At 35.6% G+C, this 18963-nt stretch overlaps 1 protein-coding gene across 1 annotated transcript in view; it reads right to left on the reverse strand.

Annotated features, from left to right (window-relative positions):
• Nucleotides 1-1340: 1340 nt before the first annotated feature.
• The window catches only part of COL21A1 (collagen type XXI alpha 1 chain), a 118792-nt gene continuing 101169 nt past the window's right edge, over nt 1341-18963 (reverse strand). The window contains exons 20-30 of the mRNA XM_075497291.1: nt 18342-18395; nt 16972-17025; nt 16378-16449; nt 11652-11687; nt 10902-10946; nt 8771-8803; nt 5717-5863; nt 5565-5619; nt 5070-5270; nt 3499-3576; nt 1341-2741 (exon numbers count right to left, since the gene is read on the reverse strand). Of these exons, the coding sequence (XP_075353406.1) occupies nt 2554-2741; nt 3499-3576; nt 5070-5270; nt 5565-5619; nt 5717-5863; nt 8771-8803; nt 10902-10946; nt 11652-11687; nt 16378-16449; nt 16972-17025; nt 18342-18395 (963 nt within the window). The 3' untranslated portion in view covers nt 1341-2553. The remainder of the gene's footprint in view (nt 2742-3498; nt 3577-5069; nt 5271-5564; nt 5620-5716; nt 5864-8770; nt 8804-10901; nt 10947-11651; nt 11688-16377; nt 16450-16971; nt 17026-18341; nt 18396-18963) is intronic.

Below are 18963 nucleotides of genomic sequence, written 5' to 3' on the forward strand. Positions count from 1 at the left end.
GACAACATTAGCATAAAAATGAAGGTACATAAAATGGCCATTAATAGATGTAGACTGGAAATTACATATAGGTCCTCAGTCAGAGTCATCCAGAAACAACCCTCCAATAGGACTAATGGGGTGACAAAACCACCACTACTTTTAAAATTGAAGCTTGATGTGTGTGTGAATTTGATCAAATGAAATCACAACCTAAGCTACCAATCAGACTGGCTGATAAATCAAGACTTTTTTCCTGTCAAATGCACTACATTAAAATTTTTCTTCCTCTTGATAAAACTGAAATGTTTGGATATAGAAAGAATTGTTTAGCCTAAATGGATGCAAAAAAAAGGTGAAATATTCAAAAATTTCCAACTTTTCCAACTGTTTCTGATGTGGAAGAATGTATGTGTGTTATTTTAAATTATAATGAAAACAAATACTGGGATTTTCTACAAGTAAGGAATTCTGGTTTTCTGTTTGCATTCGCTGCAGTTAGAGGTCCTTCTGACTTGCTCTTTTTGTTTGGTTGGTTTTGCTTCCTCCCAGGCTTGCCAGTCATACTACCATACATCTTATTGGAAAAGGTGTCTTAAATGTGGATTTAAATTAGCATGCAGTGTGGACAGCTCAGAAAGGTTCTACAAACATGCTGGGATACTGATTCCTTCCTGCCCCAGTGACATGTTTCACTTCCAGCTCTCAAAAAATAAACAGTGTGAGATTGAATGCAACAAAATAAGAGGTTTCTAGATTCTTTCTTCCACAAATTCAATCAATGCTTGTTCACACGAGCAAAGCCCTACAGTGTCTACCGAGGAACACTTGTCTGGGGAGAAAATTTCATGCACAGCTTCATTTCTCGGGTCCACGTCAGTATCTTTCAAGAATCATCTTGGAGGTTTTTAGACTAGGTTTTATGAGATGCTAATGATTGCACTCCGCTATAACCAAGGCTGTGGTTTGGCTAAGCTACGCACTGCAAGCACGCTTCCGCAGGCCGCAGCTCTGGGCAGGCAGCAGCCACTGGGCACAGGGCAACTGGCCACTCTGGCACTCCCTGCCCCACAGGCGGCGGGAGCCCAGCAGAAAGGTGCTGCTGGCAGGGACGGTGCTTTCTCCACAGGGGAACCTGACACCGGGGATGGTGTCAGGTTCCCCTCCAGAGGGGAATGACACCAGAGGGGAATGACTCCAGAGGGGAATGACACTGGGGAAAAAAAGCACAGCTGCAAGGTGGAACTATCCCTCCATGTATTACAGGCATCACTCTTTTCCGCGACACAGGATGCAGGCGACTCTTGCAATCGCTCATCAAACTACCACCAGTTCTTTAAAAAATTTTATTTTACCTTGAATGTCAAGCATATTACCAACCTCTGATAGTAGGACAACAGAAAAACAACACATTAGAAAAAGCCACTTATAAAGCATTGGTTAAGTTCAATGCAAGACTCTGCCTTAATTTAAGAAACGGATTTTAAATTCTCATGGGAACTGTGCCTTTGCTCTTTATGTAAAAGCAAGCAATACGCCTCATTAGCAAAGCATACAATGAAAATTACACATAGCTTGCTTAAAATGAAAAAGGAAACAGCATAACAAACATTGCAGCTAGTCAGCCAGCAGTTAGACCTTTCTCCTTGTAAACTTGCTTCTTCAATTTGGCAACTGCAGTCCTTGGGAAGAAACAGCAAAGGGTATATAACTTAATTACGCAGAAGTGTTACATTGGGGTTGTGCAAACATTTTTTAATTTTTATTTTTGTCAAATTGTAGCTACAAGCCAGCTATACCAGTTTTTTGTTCTTTTTTATTTTTTTATACTATTTTCATATAAGTTGAATCACCCACATGGAACCTTTTGACCTTTTGTAGCTGAAAGTACCATCTTCAATAAAACCTTGGCCCTTCTTGAACCAGTAAGGAGTTCTACCCTTGCATTTCACTTCGGTTTTAAGCAGAGTTGCATGGCAAAATAGGTGATATTACTTCCCTAATAAGTCCAGATATTTCTCTTAATTTACAAAAATCTGATATATGCTTTTGCTCACAGAACACTTGGAGCTATGACATATGAAATGTACACAAGCCAATGAGATTCACACACATATGAAGTCAAAGCCAGCCACATTCTTTCAAAATCAAATACCGTATATATTGGCTGCATGTGAAAAATTTCACAGTAATTTATACCTGACCAATACCATTTAAGGCCTAATCCTGCTCCCAGTGGCATCTCCAGCAATTTTGCAAAGGACTTCAGTGGTAACAGGAGTATGATAGGACACTTAAATACTAAACACCAAATATTATAGTTAATTTTATTCCTATTTAAACTGATGATTCTTTAAAAATACTTGAGATTCAATCGATGCAAGTTATAAGAAAATTATTGGAGTTTCCTTTCTAAAGGAATGTATAACCTTTGGGATCATTATTTATAATGTTTATAATGTCAGAGGTACTTTTGTTCCTGCTTATGGGATTATTGCTGGTCACCTTCCTGAGACTTGAAAGACCATAAAAGACAAGCACCATACCTATTCCTCTAAATTATTGTATCACAAATTAATAATTTGGTCCCTTTCTAAATGGATCTCTCCCCACAATTACACTAAAACATAGTGATGGGTCACAAATTCCAGGGGGTCCAACCGGTCCTGGCATTCCTGGACTGCCACGATCTCCATCTTTACCGGGCTGCCCACGCTCTCCAGGACGTCCTTCCTTACTCACACCCGGGGGACCTTCAGGACCTTAACAACACATATGCAATAAACAAATGTATTACAGAGGATTTTTATTAAAATGAAAACAAGAGCAAGTATGCACCCACAAACCCCCTGCTCCTTGGTGAAGTACGCAGATAAAGAAAACTTCATTTTCTGAAAAAGACACTTCTTGCCACAAACTGCTTATATGTTTATATAACCAACATGATATGTTATTAATTTTTTTTTTAAAAAAAGCATGTGGAAAACACTTTAAATAAAAATAGCTTTTAAAAGGAAATATAAAAATATACTTTAGTACACTGCTATACTTTATCATATAACCTGAAACGACCATGGCATGAATCAGAGGACTCCGATTTCTATTCAGTTCTCTAGTTTTGGATCAGGCCCTAATATCTCTTCTAAACGCTCAACTTTGCATTTTGCATGAATACATTGCTGTTAGGAAGAACATTTTCCTTCACTAAGCAATGCTTACAAGTCACATGATTATATCAGGGCTCAGTTTTCAGATAATGGCTGACTTCAAGATTCACCTATCAAGAAACAGCAGTCTCAGGTACCAATCTCTACAAGACCTGTCTTATATTAAATAATGCATTATATGACAATTTAAAAGGCATGCAAGAGATAGGCATTAGCCATAAAACATATCTGGTAATTAAGATGTGTAAAAACTATCTAAGTTTTTCCAAATTATATCAACATTTTTTCTAAACCACATTTTTTTGGAAATTATTAGCATGCACTGAATCCGCACAGCTGAACCATCCCTCACCTGGAGGTCCTGGGGGGCCTTGGATCCCAGGAACCCCAATTCCTTGATTGCCTTTTGCACCATTTTTCCCTGGCAGTCCTGTGAATTAGCAAACACATGTATATCTTTGCACACTAAGAAAATTTTCATCCAATGAATTAGGAAGTCAGCATTTGATAATACTTATTGAATAAAAAATGTAATAGTTCAAAAGCAAATAATGGGATGTAAAATAAGCATTTCCTTGTAACCTGCACAGTGTAACTGGGTTCTAAATTATCCTCATTTCTACTGAATTAAGAGCCGATGTAGCACCTGTTAAGCAGACAGCCACTATGAGCGGAGGGAATAGATGATGGGCATTAAGAAATTTGCTGTCATTGTCTTTCCATTGGCAAAGTTTTTAAGAAGTTGTATGAAGGAAGTGTAAGGTATTCACCACAGTCCCTGTGGAATACAGAATATATAGACAATCTTCCACAACATATGGCAGAATTTAATCTCCACCGAAGAAATACTATGGGGGGCAAAACATGTGCTCTCTTACACTAGTACAACCCAATAAATTCAGTTTCTTCATAGAAACAAATATCTATTTTTCCAACTCTTACAGAATAGCCAGAACTGTTAGTGTCAGCTCCAGAGGAAAACTGCACATTCTATTGGAGGTGAAATTATAAAAGCACTACAGACAAATCATCATTACATCCAAAATGAATTCGATGTGCTAGGTCACAGTTAATAAGTTACAAAGAAAGTAAGTATTTACCAACCATTTGCCTGCCTACCCTTGGCACATTACTAGTTAGATGTATTTCATACAGCTTTCCTGATTATTTTGATACTGTAGGAAACACAGTTGCTGCTGGGACCAGTTACCAAATTATGGACTTTACCCAGTCTCTCGGTCCAGTTCCAGACTATATACGCATACTTAACTTAAAGTCTGCAAATACATCACAGAAATCAGTTGGAATGCTCAAACAGATGAGTTATCTGAAAGCATAAACCTTAGCTTGCCTAGAAAGAAACCAGAATGTTTAAGAAAAGCATAAAGAAAGGAGTAAAAATCCTTATGAAATAAAAAGAAAAAAAGGGGAAAACCCCAGGACATCAGAGGGAGTATAAAGGTTGTCACATGCCAAGAATCAGCCTACACAGTAGCAGATAGTAAATAGCCACTGAATAAATACTGTTCTTTAAAACAGCAGAAACAAACAAGTTTGGAAGAAAAGAAACCAGAAAACATGGAAATACATTGAAATCCATGTCTAAGTATATCTGATCTAAAAAAATTATCTAAATGCAGTTAGAAACATTTACATGAGACTAAGAACTCTCTAAAAAGATCAAAACAAAGTTTGACTATAGTAGAACTGAACACTAGCTATCTTGTTGCGTTCTTGTATTTTCTCTTCTGACATGCGTTCTTTTAAGTGGTGAAACATTCACATTGGACCATGTCCTCCATTACACTTTGTGATACAAAACCAGCTATTCCCTTACTCCACCTTGCACTAATCCCATTCAAAACTGTAAGCAGAAAACCAAGTCATAAAGGCCATTAGCACCGTGACACATGCACGCAGTACCTCTTGTCCCACGAGCCCCAGGGCGACCTGGGATGCCTGTCAGCCCCGGAACACCATCGTTTCCTGGTAAACCAGGAAACCCTCTTGGGCCTTCAGGGCCTCTTGGACCTGGTGGTCCTGGAAGTCCCGGGGAAGCGCTTTGGGATTGACAGTGGTTACAGTTTTGTAGCCTTCCACTCTGCAGGATGGCAGGCAACTGGGCTGGGAAAATTCAAACAAAAAATTGCTTAGAGTGTTGTAACAATAAAATATAAAAATATTTCCCCCTAGCCACTAATACAAAAACAGTTTCCTCTCTTTAGAGAATATGATACCTTTAGGAAACAAGATGGTAAAATACAGAACCTGTGGTGTGGAAATATATTTCGCTGTAGGAAAACAAGTGATAAATCAGCAATATCAATCTTGCTTTCAAGAAGGCATCTTTGTAATTATCAGGGAACTTCTTTAGCACTTTAAACAAGGAAAGAACAGTAAAGAGGCTTTCAAACTTACTTCTCAGTACGTCTGAACACACCTGTCGAATAAATTCTTCTGAAAATTCTCGTGCCTGAATTGAACAGAGAATGGTTAAAAAAACAGAGAGCATGCATTTGTTTGGGGTTTTTAAGGTACCCAAAATGACAAGTTTGTGGTCCTATACATACAGGTTTTCCATCTGATCCAGGTGGTCCCGGGGGTCCTCTATCTCCTGGCTGACCTCTGAGACCAGGAGGTCCAACCAAACCCTGGATACCGGATTCTCCTTTTTGCCCATTGATGCCTCGAATGCCTGGATCTCCTTTCTCACCTTTCTGGAATTAAAACCAATGAAAAGCCAATCATATCTTCACAGACCATTTGGAAGCTAGGTAGCACCAAGCAAACATATTCTGAGAAAATCTTCATTGATGATCTTCAAAAAATGAATGTAAGTTGTCACTGAAAACTAACTTGATACTGATCAGATCTATTTCACTAAAATGTACTGAAGTTTTCAGATTCTTTAGTAACTGTTTCAGATACAATTATTTACTAAATATAACTAGAAATAAATTACCATTATATATTTTTTTAACTTTAAGGACCCATTTTACTTACTAATTAATACAATTAATGTAATTAATAAAATTACAATTAATTAATAATATGTTAATCCTTATTAACATATGGATGGAAACACTTTATTCACTTTTTCATGAGAATTAGATAATTTGTTACAGTACATTAAAAACCTTAGAAGGCTGGAAAAATTAGCAGTTAAATTCTGGCATCACTGAAGTTCTTGGCAAATGTACTGTAACAATCAAGACTTTTACCCTATCTGTAGTGTATAAGACAAAGGAAAAAAAATAGCTTGATTTCAGTTAGGGTTTTTTTGTTGTTTTTTTCTGACTTCATTTATTCTCCATATTATTGATAACAACTGTAGTCCATTTGTTTCACTGGAACAGATTAAAATAATACTGGAAAATACTTTGATATATCTTCATCAAAGCAACGTTTCTTCTATGTATGGAATTACCTACTGCAATAGTTCATGTGGAACTCTTTCCTTATGCTGGAGCCAACAAAACATCAGTACAATGTAATTTGGTACGCACCCAAGATTAAAGTTAGTATACTATGTTTGCTCCCTGATCAGCTTTTTCCTTCCATTTTTGCACAACTTCTGCATAATGTTATCAGTTGCTTCAAAATTTTCTTTCGCCCTTTCCAACTATTTTAGATGGAATTATGGAAACAAGGCAGCAGTATTACTATATATGACAAAACTTATTGGAGCAAATAATGTAAGTTTAAGAAGCACTCAGGCTTCTTAAAGAAGCCTGTATGTGAAGAAGACATACAGTCTTCACAGACTTACACTGAATTTTAAATTATGGTATTTATACTACTTTGCATCATTCTATATAGTATTTCTCAAAATTCTTTACATCAGAAAAATTCAAAGCTTTCTGGCTTGGTCTGAATTAGTAACAATGTCCAGAGTTTTCCACATGACTTATTACAGGGTAACAAGCTTCAAATTCAGTATTGGATTACCCGGTTTTATGCAGAGAGCTAGCCACTAAAATAAGGCAGGTAGTTTTTCCTCTTAAAAAAACAGAGAAACAGAGAAAAAAAATGAGACAAAATGTGACAGATGTCAGTCAAGTGTCTAAGAGTACTGCTGGAAAGATGGACCACCAGTAAGATGCCATGCATGAACTGAACAGCCGTCTATACCCTCTTTCTACTACAGAAGTTATACACTAATTCAGAACTGACTTTTTCCAAGGTTGTAATTGTATTTTATTTTCTTGATACTGTTAACTTGAATGTTGTAGTCATAGAGAATTGATACTCTTAGTTACACCGTGTAGATTTGTACTTGTTTATTTCTATTACATAATTACAAATGGTTTTTTCATTTAACAGGGTCAGCAAAGCTCAGAGATAAACATATGGAGCATATGTAGCTGCCTGTGGCTATACTAGAAGCTATATGCGCTGGGATCTGAAAATCATGCTGTTCTTGTAGCTAGAAGTTATTTGTTTTAATTTTAATTACTTTTACAGCTATGGACTATGTTTACATAAAAGACATCTGACTTGCAAGTTGATTTATTTGGACTAAATGTTAAAGGGGCTAGAAAGCATTAAGAACCAGTGAAATATTGGGAAAATGGCATCTATTGTAGAAAAACATTACAGGCAAGAAGCCAGTATAAAAACACCAGAACAAAACGTTGGAAGCATCAGCACAATGGCCTGCAGAACTTGCCAAAAACCAAATGAAACTGCTGAGGGAACATTTTCTGCAGTATATCTTGGTCTTGTAATGCTCAGCCACATCCCATGTGTGGCCTTGTTTGTTGACCCTTGCTATTGGCAAAGAAAATTTAAAAAAAGAAAAAGAGCTCAATAAGTGCTGAGAAGAGCTCAATAAGCCCTGCATTTTCTGAGTCAGTCTCAAAGACAGAATCCTCTAACAAAAAAATCTTTGTAAAGGCTTCGCTATATTTCTTTTCATTAGCTTTGAAATAAAGGCACACAAAGAAATCTCACTGGTGAAGGTTAAAACACACAACACAAATAGTTCAGCTGTGGAAGTCCTTACCACAGACTTTTATGGAAGCTGAAAGTACAGTATATCAGCACAGTTCAAAAGGAATTAGGCAAATTCAAGATTGACATTAAATGCAATGGTCTTGATCTCTAGCTTAAATGCCCCTAACTTCTTGACTGCCAAAAAGAGTGAAGGTATACAAGAAGAAGGATCTTCTTTGTGTATCCTGTGCCTTAATTTTCTATCCTGCCCTGCTATTATTGGCTGCTGCTAAACAATATGGATAATTTTGATCAAGTATTCTGTATTATTTTATGAACTAAATTTTTATTTTTCAATGAACTTAGAATCTCTAGATTTTTTTTCTTTAATTATTTGCTTTCTTCAACTAGCTCATTGTTTTGTTTGTTTGTTTCTTTGTTTAATTCTCTTAAAGTATATACTTGGCTTTAATTTTTTTTTTAATCTTTCATTTCATTAAATATATATTTCACTATGTCTCTTTTTAACTAATACTTCTCTGATATTTCTCAATTCATTTATCTTCTGTTGCCTACAGAGATGTGAGTACGGAAATAAGACTGTAAACACACATTTTACAGATCACATAATTTGCAGAAACAAATGGAATAGTTTTGTAATACTATATTTAACATTACAAAATACTTACCTCTCCTCGTTCTCCACTCAATCCTTCTACTCCCTTTAGGAATTAATATGGAAAAAAAAAAAAAGGCAAATTGAGCCAAATTATTTGGAATCAAAAAATAGTATTTTTGTCCTTTGTTTTTAATAATTAATCACAAATGTCAATTCTTAAAGATTCTGTGATTGCTATTTGTACAAAAAACCAAACTACATATAAGGATGAAAAATGTATATCATCGTGAATTAACACTTTAGTAATACCTTTAATATCAAATACCAAAAGGATAAGTTGGGAATATATCATACATATTATAAACCATATGTTTTATTAGTATACTAAGAAATGCATATACACAAAACCTTATTTACTCTACAAAAGAAATAAAATTTTGTGTTCTAGCAAAAGGAAACTCCTGATTCTACCTGTTTAATACTGTCTTATTAGATAGAAATCAAGTTCAGAGCCTTTGAAATACAAACTCAGTTTGTAAGCCAGATTCTGCATGTTGGTAGTTTCGGTGTCATTTCTGCCAAATGGTTCAATGGTGTTACTGATCATTAAGTTCCATGGCAAGATGGCAGTTCAGCGCAGGCTTTTTCACTTTTGTGTTATACTCTTATGGACAGGGGAATCTGCATTGTATCTTTGAGAAGTCCTGGAGGCTAGAGAAACCTTGGAATGACCTAGTGCTGTCTACCAGAAGTATCTGAATGACTGATGTTTTTGGTTGCTGACCAAACTAGATAAGCCTGGGAAACAATTTTAGACCAAGCCTGTATTATTTTTTCAGCTTTCTCAAAAAAAAAAAAAAAAAAAAAAAGCAAGCAACAGCAATTCAGTTGCATCATTCTATCTGAAAAAAAAAAAATTAATATTTTCTTTCACTATCACTTTGTTTTACCTTATGATTAAAATAATAAATATATGAAAAATTTGTCCACTATTTGCAAAAGGAAAAACAAAAAAGTTTAATTTGTAAAATGTTAGAGTAAGACATTACATTTGGTTAAAACCAATAATCAGCCTTTTAGTTTAAACTATTTCTTTTCAAAAATATCTGCTCAGCTTTACTACCGGATTCCTGTCAACCTACATACCCCTGAGAGTGATAAAACTAGGCTAACATACAATCTAGATCTCCTGCCCATGCTCCACTGGAATCAGCTCCTTCTGGCTAGACAGGCAGCTGTATCGATGTCGTAATTCTGAAAAAAGCAACTGTGACTTCCTTCCAAGTCTAGTTTTAGATATGTACCTCTAACAAATACTTCTCTGTTTAGACACTACATAGATTATATAGTTAACAAGTATTTATAAATACTAACAGTTATTTTCTGTGGTATAACAAGATAGCCAACTATGACACAATCAGAATACATTGGCCCAGAGTTAAAGAGAAACAACTGGATCTCACTGATTTGCAGCTGAAACAGGAAACATCTGTAATTTATGAGCACACAAGATGTCAATAATGACTCCCAGTATAGTCTAGGAGGTGATGAACTACATGAAAGTGTAGCATGGTACATGCAAAATCTTAACATCTCAAGCATCACTTTTATAACCTTTACACAAAAAACACTTTGTGCTGTTATCTGCATTTTATATTATTTATGTTTCATGAAAATTTTCCATAATTAAGGATTTAATAAAATAATCCAGAAAAATGTACTTCCGGTCTGTTTCTCAAGATATAGTACCCCAGAACCACAGAAACATGTAGCTTGGAAGTGAACTCCATGGGTTCAACTTCCTTTTCAGAACAGATCCAGCTAGAGCAAGCTGCTCAACGCCTTGTCCAGACAGGTTTTGTCACAATCCCTGTGAGCAGCCTGCTCCAGAATTTGACCACCTTTAAGGCAAAATGCTTTTCCTGTACATCAGGTTGGGATTTCCTATGTTACAACTTGTGTCCATTTCCTCTCGTCCTGTGGACTGTGCACAGCCAAGAAATGTGTGGCTCCATCTTCTCTATATGTGTTGTATTTGTTATTTTTAAAATACTAAGAGGTAATTTATATAACTATGTAATAATGTTATACATAAATATATTTCACCTGATGCAAAGAACTATCCATGTTGATGTAAGTAATCTTAAGAAACAAATATGAATCATGCCTCTCTTGAACCAGGAACACTATTTTAACAGTACCTGTAAGCCTGGATTTCCTTGTCTTCCTTTTTCTCCTTTCAGTCCCTTCAGAAAAGAAGCAAATTTTCTTAAAATATACATTTATCTGGGAGATGTAATTAAACTACCAAAAAATAACACACAGAGGTAGACCCTAAAATCTCATCCCAAACCAGGCCCAATCCATCTGAAAAGCTACTCTTCAAGAGTTCAGAGCAGAAACTGTGCAGAAGGATACAATTTCTACTCTGAACAGAGGAGCCAAGTTAGGATCAAGTTAGAGTAGTGGCATGATATTCTTCTTTTTCTTGCAAGTATTTCCATTACTTTTAAATAACAAGGAGGAAAATCCCACTGGTTATAATATAGTAGGTAGGCACAGGCCAGGTGGCATTACTTTGACTATGCGCGTTTATATGATCCCACAGTGCCTGGGGCAGGCAGGGACAGAACCCATCCCTGGACAGTGCTGGATCATGTCCCAGCCCCCTGGGGCAGAAGCACAATCCACATCCCTGAGCCTACACCATTGCTAGGACCACACAGCTCTGCACCAAATGTCAATAGCCTGTTCAGCCCCAGAAACGCAGCTGGAAATTCATACTGGGCATACTGGAGAGTTTTCCTTGAAGAAGAGTTAGGGCTCAGTGCTGCTATTCTTCAAGCAAACCTTCTGTGGAGCTAATCTTAAAAAAAAGCTCCTGAATTAACACCTAAGACTTGTATTAATAGTGTTGCCAGATCATTTCATTAGAAACAAAGTTGATATACCTGGATACCACTTTCACCTTGGTTTCCTTTGTCCCCCTGTAAAATATTAGAAGAAAGTCTCTGTTGTAACATGATTCATCTCAAAGACATGTAGTCTGTGTTTTAATTTAACACAGTAAATACAAGAGAAGGATCTAATAGCTTTTATTCATACTGAATGAAAACAAATCACTTTACCCCCATGTACACAAACACTGAAAAAAGTACAGAAAGTTACATTAAGAAGGGAATCTGTCATGGAAAGAACTACGAGAAAGAAAAGTGGAAACTCATTTACCAAGTTAAAATTTAAAATACAACATAATGAGGTGGCAAATCCAGCAGGATTTTATCCATTCAGTGTATGGGAAGGGAGAGGATGTAAGCAGGGACGGGGGGCAGTATTTCTGATGGGTTAAATTTTATCTGAATGCTAACCACTAAGTATGCTTGCCTTCACCCACAGAGAATAGAGTACAAATAATTTCTGCAACACTTACTATAAACCCATTGAATGCAGAAGTTATACAAGATACACCAAAGCAAAAAATATTTTTTTAATCAGAAAAAAAATTTATATTTAATGAAAACTGCATAAGGACTAAATTCCATTTCCTCCCACTTATTTTAACTTTTATTGAAATCTTTATAGTAAATAAACTTTAGTGGGGTGATTGGCAATCAGATGGTGCAAATGGTACTTAAAAGGCAGGTATCTAGGTTTATCAAGTTGTCTGAACACCATCTAACTGACACTGGAGAGAAACAGGCAGCTCTTGAAAACTATTTATGCCAATTAACAACAGAGGTATAAAATATGTACTCCCAGAACACGCCTCTCTCTCTTCCTTGACCGAAAAGGAAACATAAAGTTATGGGAGATGCCTCCTGCCCTAACTCTGACCTCTTAAATCAGTGTGACTCTGTTTATATAGACATGAATCAAAATGCTTGGCCAAGAACATAGCAACTCATGAAACAAGAGACCTGTGGGGGGTGTGCAAAACTGCGTTTAATAAAGAAAATAATTAGGATGGAGGTTTTTGGATCTGTTTTGCCAGTTTTCTTGTAAGAGCCAAACATGTGTGTGTTGGGTTGTTTTTTGAAAGAGAGAATGTTTAGTTAAATGCTAAACAGTAGTAAAGAGCAGATTTTGGCCATGGCAAATATTTTCCTGATTGAAAATCCCAGAACATAAGAGGGCATTTATGCAAGCTGTATTTGGTTGTATTGTACTTGAATGTAAAATATTTGATTTGGTTTCAAGTTTTAAAATAAGCTGTAGCTGAAAGGCTTCACTTTTACTGTCAGATGCCCAAACTGCACTTTGTTCCTGAATAATTCAAGACTTTGTCATACTTATGACTTGTAACTCCAGTTACCCAGCAATATATATTCTTTTCTTTACATCTTTTCTATAAAATGGATAATGACTTTTGCAAAACCTTCTTCAGTTTAAAATTCAGAGAGGTTCCATAAATTTTAACAAAATCTCCCTTCTTAAAATCAGTATTACTGTCTTGGCACATGTACGTTACATGACTTTTAGATATTGAAACTGAATATATAGTGATAATGAAACTAATTGAACTATTGCTATGACTCTGACTCAACTCAAGTCACACTTCCATTGGGCTTCAGTACCCTTTGAAAGACTTAAGCCAGGAAACCTTTGTCCTTATGTGCTCTGGAAATCACCATTTTGCAACTGGTCAGAAGACTAATTTTTCTACATCTCGTCTTGGAAACTGGAACTCAGGTTCCATTACCTCATTTAGCTGAGATAACATCAGCTAAATTTGGATCATTCGCTAGCATCCATTGACCAGGGACTTAATTCAGTTGTCTAAACATAGGCATTTAAGATGCTCTAGGCAACCCAAGGCATCCCCATATGTGTCTACTGACATCTGGAATACTCCATAAGACATCCATAAGATGTCCTAAGACATCCTAGATGTCCTAAGATGTCCTAAGACATCTAAGATGTCCTAAGACACCTAAGATGTCCTAAGACATCCATACATGGCTGGCATGTATGACACTGGACATACAGGAAACCTGTGCCCTTCTGAAGCAGAAGCTGAAGTCCAGTGGAATACCTCTGCATGAGATTTTCATAAAACTTTAAAATGTAACACTACCCTTCTAGCTTACTGCTTCTCTACCCTTCAACCTTTCTTTCCATAGTGAAGTACCTGATTCAAGTACAGTACAGTACTCTGTTTCTGTAATGCCTTTTTATGAAGGGCTTTATCCTTCAAAAAGTGGTCCTCTACATTGCTGGTAATACTACACAGATGCATTATCATTTTTTACTAACTGCTTATTTCTATCTGACACCTTACCTGAACTTCCTTTGCTCTTACAGGATTTCCTGTTTATTCTGAAATCTGTAATTTGAATATGTAATGGAGAAATCTTTGCCCTAGTTGAGACTCCAGTATTTCCCAGGAAACATTGCCAGATTTCTAACACAACTGTCAGATACATTACCTAAACACACTTAATTTATTTTCATATAATTTTTCCTACATATTCAATTTGAAGTTATTATTAAATCAGTTCAAATATAATTTAAAAATTGATTTAACGTATTAATTTAATTTTATTCATTTAATTAATTTTAAATTAAAATTATTTTTTAATTTAAAATTTACATTTAAATATTAAATTTGGGCTGATAGCAAATATAGCAACATTTTTAGCCTCAACAACTTGTTGCTTGAATAAATATCTAGTTTGAAGAGTTGCAGGTAAAGCTTGTTAGTTAAAGTAAACTATATCCTAAGGAAACAAGTCTATCTGTTCCATGACATCCGATCACTTACATTGCTCCAAAGAAACAGTATAACATTAAAATAAGCTTTATACTCATTTATGCCAATTAAGAAACTCACTGTGAAAAAAAAACATTGTCATGTTTTCCGATAAAAATACAATAAAATAATGAAAGTAATAGCAGCACTCATTATCTTGCAAAGCAATGAAACATTTAATTTTCAGGATGCACATATTATTGCCTTAAAAGTGTCCAGAATAAAGAAACTTAATTAAAATTTAAACTAAAAATGTAATGGATACAAGTCAGAGCTTCAGCTACAATTAGAATTAATTGATTTACAACAATGGAAGTAATTTGACTTCAACCACTTTCGAACCATGACAGCTGACACGTGTTCAACCCTGAAATTGTCCTCAAATCATGTTATTGAAGATTGCAGTGAATATTTTTTCTCCAGCTGTTTCAAATAAACATGTAGTGTTTCCTTCACATAAATTTGCCTAATAGCATATGTAAAGTATAAACTCTTGGTCTTTCTCTGTTTCTTGGTTAAGTTACACAGAAGAAAGGTGCCGTCCTGAAAAAACATCACCTAGAAAACACAACTCTGTTAAGTCCTTCGTAGTTACCCACAGGGCATGAAGAGTAATGATTTTCAATTACTTCTAATTTTCAGGTTCTTAAATCCCATTCTATAGACAAAGCATAGCTGACTTTTCGTCAAGAGACTCAGTTCACACTCCAGTGACTTCTGTGAGTAACTGTGAGTATAGTAAGATAAAAGTAAGTCAGTATTTTAAAACAAGAAATATTCTAGGGGCTTTCTAGCTTCCAGTCAAACAAAAAGTTCTGCCTTCTTGTCTGAGACAAAACTGAGAAGTTTCAACCACACAGGAGATTTTTAGTAGAATGCTGTCATCTTGTAGAAGAAAATATCTAGGAGAGCATTTAATGTAATGTTAATTACAGGTTTAAGTTATGCAAAAAGTTGTGTGCTTGAATTTCAAAACATGCCAAAGAACAACATTGCCTACAATCTTTTCAACCTGGGACTCGTTAAAGACATGTGATTGTCAGAAAATCCTACATACCTACACTTTAACAATAAGGATGATTATCCAGATAAGTCAAACATCAAAACGAAATTTTACAATGCGTTCACAGAACAGTTCTTCAGCAATGAAGAATTTCAGCATAACCACACCTATAGCAGTGTTTGATAGATGTAAGGCTGCACCAAGAGGTGGTGAGATCCTTGAAGGCATGATCTTTATGAGAACTCAGTATGCAAGAGGCATAAACATAGGTTCTTCTCTGAAAAGAAGAAATAATTTTCAACCTGTACAGTAGAAGTAGGATCCATTTAACCTAACTTTATCTATCTAAAATGTCAACATTTAATTTAGCTAATTGTCTTGGCTTCAGCTACAGTCAAAGAAAGGCATAGAGATGTGAATGAATGACTCCCCAGGGAGCTCAGAGTCTTTCAGCTAAATATGGACGGAACCTGGACAGCTTGGCTAGATCAGATAACTCTTAATGGCAAAGGCTAACTGAGCTGAAACTGTTGCAGTTGCCTAAGGTTAATTGCTTCACTTCTTATGGGAGCTCCACAAAAGACTTTGTACAATAGACTTTATAGATATAGCACTTGCTATAAGATATAAGACTAAGTAAATATAGAATCATGGGTCATACCATTATGTACTGTAATTCATAATGGAAATTTCATTAATATCTATGCCATAGCATTTTATGTTAACAGTTTCTCCATTTTGGCTATTCTCTCCTCCTTATGAAAAATGACTGTTTTTCTAAAGAATGGGCCTTCCAAAATATACCAACTATTCTCTAATAATAATGAAGTATTTAGGAAAAGCATTTCCTTTAATAATGATCTCTTATAAGAAAAGCACTTCCAATAAAAGATATAATCAACATAAAACTGGAAAAAATACTTACCTTTATACCCTGGGTACCAGGAATGCCTGGATAGCCTGGTTCACCTGGAGCACCTGGTAATCCTAGTTCTCCCTGAGTAATACAATAGCTCTGTATCAGTGATGTGCTGTGTGTAAAAACATATATTGCATGTTTTCTCAAGATCACAAGATATGCTTTGGCTATGATATTTTGAAATTTTATAACTGAGGATGATTCAAATGTCTGGAGAATTTGTGAAGGGATGTTGAATACTAAGAAGCCACAAAAGGGACTCCTAATTCTTAACTTTAGTTTTCCAGTATCTATCTTTTTAAATTCCTTTTTAATACAGTTGACGTTGATTTTTCAAAATTACACAAATAAAACTATCTGAAATAATGGCCATGTTTGCAGGTTTGAACTTCATGAACAGCTGACTTACCTTGCCTAAAATCTAGTATAAAATTAGTAAGAATAAGCCATCAAATGGATTCTGATGCAATTTTATGTTAGTGGTTTATTTTGAAAGAAACTGCCTTGTAATTAGTAATGTAAAATCATGGAAAATCAGTAAATCATGGAAAAGTAAATCAATCCCTCCTTTAACTAGAATAGTTACATATTCATATTTACCTTAGCTCCTGATGATCCTGGTTTCCCCTGTATTCCAGGTTCGCCTTTATCACCCTATATAAGAAATATGAGTGTGGCTGATATATCAGTATGTTTTGTCATATGTGGTATGAATAGCAAACAAACAGACACTGCTGAGAAACTGGCTCTTAAAAATAGCCACAGCTGGTGACTGAAAGGCTAAAGTTCTGCTCCTTTATAGGAAACCTGAAGTTTCAACTTTCTCTCAGGAAAGATGAGATACTGATGACAAAATGTGATCTGCCAGCCTCTGCTCACCTGTCCCTTCCCCACCTGCCTAATTTCCCTTGCCTAGTCATACCATGTTTGTGTGTATTGACTTCACATTTCCACCATCTTATTTAATAAAACTCTGAAAATCCTCAGACCTGAGCCAAAATATTTATTTGTGTTTTGGTTTTTACTGTAGCCTATGGAATTAGGCATATACTCAGCACAAGGATTTTCATTAAAATCTAAGAATTATTGATTACTTCATGATGCTCTTCTGTAAGAATGAGCTTATTAAGAATGATTCTGTAAGAATCAGCTTATATTTTGAATGACAGATAAATACACAAACCAAAAGCATTTTTCACAAATGAAAATAAAGCTAATTAATTTTTAGTCATTTCATAGGTATTCAATCTTCTTGACCATAGCAAACATTGACTGACCACTTTAAAAAATGTTACCTTCAGTATACAATTTTAAATAAATACATGTGTACTTTTGGATATAAAATAATGTACGGGTAGAAATGGAGCTAAATGTAAATACAAAGTTCGGGAAATGGATTCTATATTCCTAAATATTGTCTAGGACATAAAATTCAGTGCTTACTAGGCAACACTCATCTTGGATTAAATTAAAAGGTTACACTAACAGATCTGGATTTATAGTATCTATTTTAGTTTCTGAGAGCATGGGTCAAATTAATTCTTGCTGTAGTTGCAGTGCAATCCATAAAGTTACATCTGAAATAAATTTGGCTCCTCGGGTGGAAAAAGCAGCATGTAACGTTATTTAACACAATTAAAATATAAATAAATGTAACATGGGCAGAAAGTTCTGATGTATACTGAGAATTATCTGGCTCCCAGCATTGCAGAACATTTTCCAGGACTGCAAAGCTGAAACAAAGTCTCATGACCATTTCTGCAATTGCTCCAAACCTCATGGGATGGCAGGCACCATTTACTGAGCTATATTAAGCTCTCTTGAGACTGAGCTATCATATAAGGTAATATAGGGAAAATCATATAGCTACTCACCAATATTCAATATACCAAAAAATTAGCTGTGAATCCTGGTGTTTTGTCATCTATAAAGCAGTCATTTATCAAAGTCACAAGAGAATTAATACTTACCTTAGGCCCAGGAGCTCCAGGTAGACCAAATGAGCCTTCTGGTCCCATCAAACCCTATTTATTTTCGAAAAAGACAGAGACATTTCTGTAATAAGCTAGAGGAATAATGCCTTCAGTATAGTATATTAGTATTATTAGTATCATATTTCTATAGTGAAATAAATAGGACAGGAAATACAATGTCTTTCATCATATTACTATACAGGCTGTAGCTCTGATACAGCATAGTCGATTATTTAGACCTTCTATGGACTAAGGAAGGGCTACTGTGCAATGGAAAAAAACATTCAGGAGAAAAGCACAGCGCTGTCATGACATATCCCTGAGAGAAAAAATTCTGCAACTCAAAACCCCATCTGTGTGATCTAATCTTTAACGTACCTTTAATATGTCCTTAGCTACAATTGAAAGTGACACAGGAGTTTCTTAGTTTCCATTTAGGGTTCCCAAAACCAGCAAAAGTATACATGGTATTTCATAATTCTCTTCCTTCTTTCTGACTGCGTGTCCCTCAAAGGTTGCCATGCCTTGACTCCTTTTGCAAACTTTGCGGAGATTTATAGGGAGCAGTTAACTTTGTGGCCACGCCTTTGTATCTTCTGCAGAATCTTCAGGATTTAAC

Source organism: Mycteria americana, chromosome 3 (assembly GCF_035582795.1).
Source record: "Mycteria americana isolate JAX WOST 10 ecotype Jacksonville Zoo and Gardens chromosome 3, USCA_MyAme_1.0, whole genome shotgun sequence".
In the NCBI taxonomy this organism is placed as follows: Eukaryota; Metazoa; Chordata; class Aves; order Ciconiiformes; family Ciconiidae; genus Mycteria; species Mycteria americana.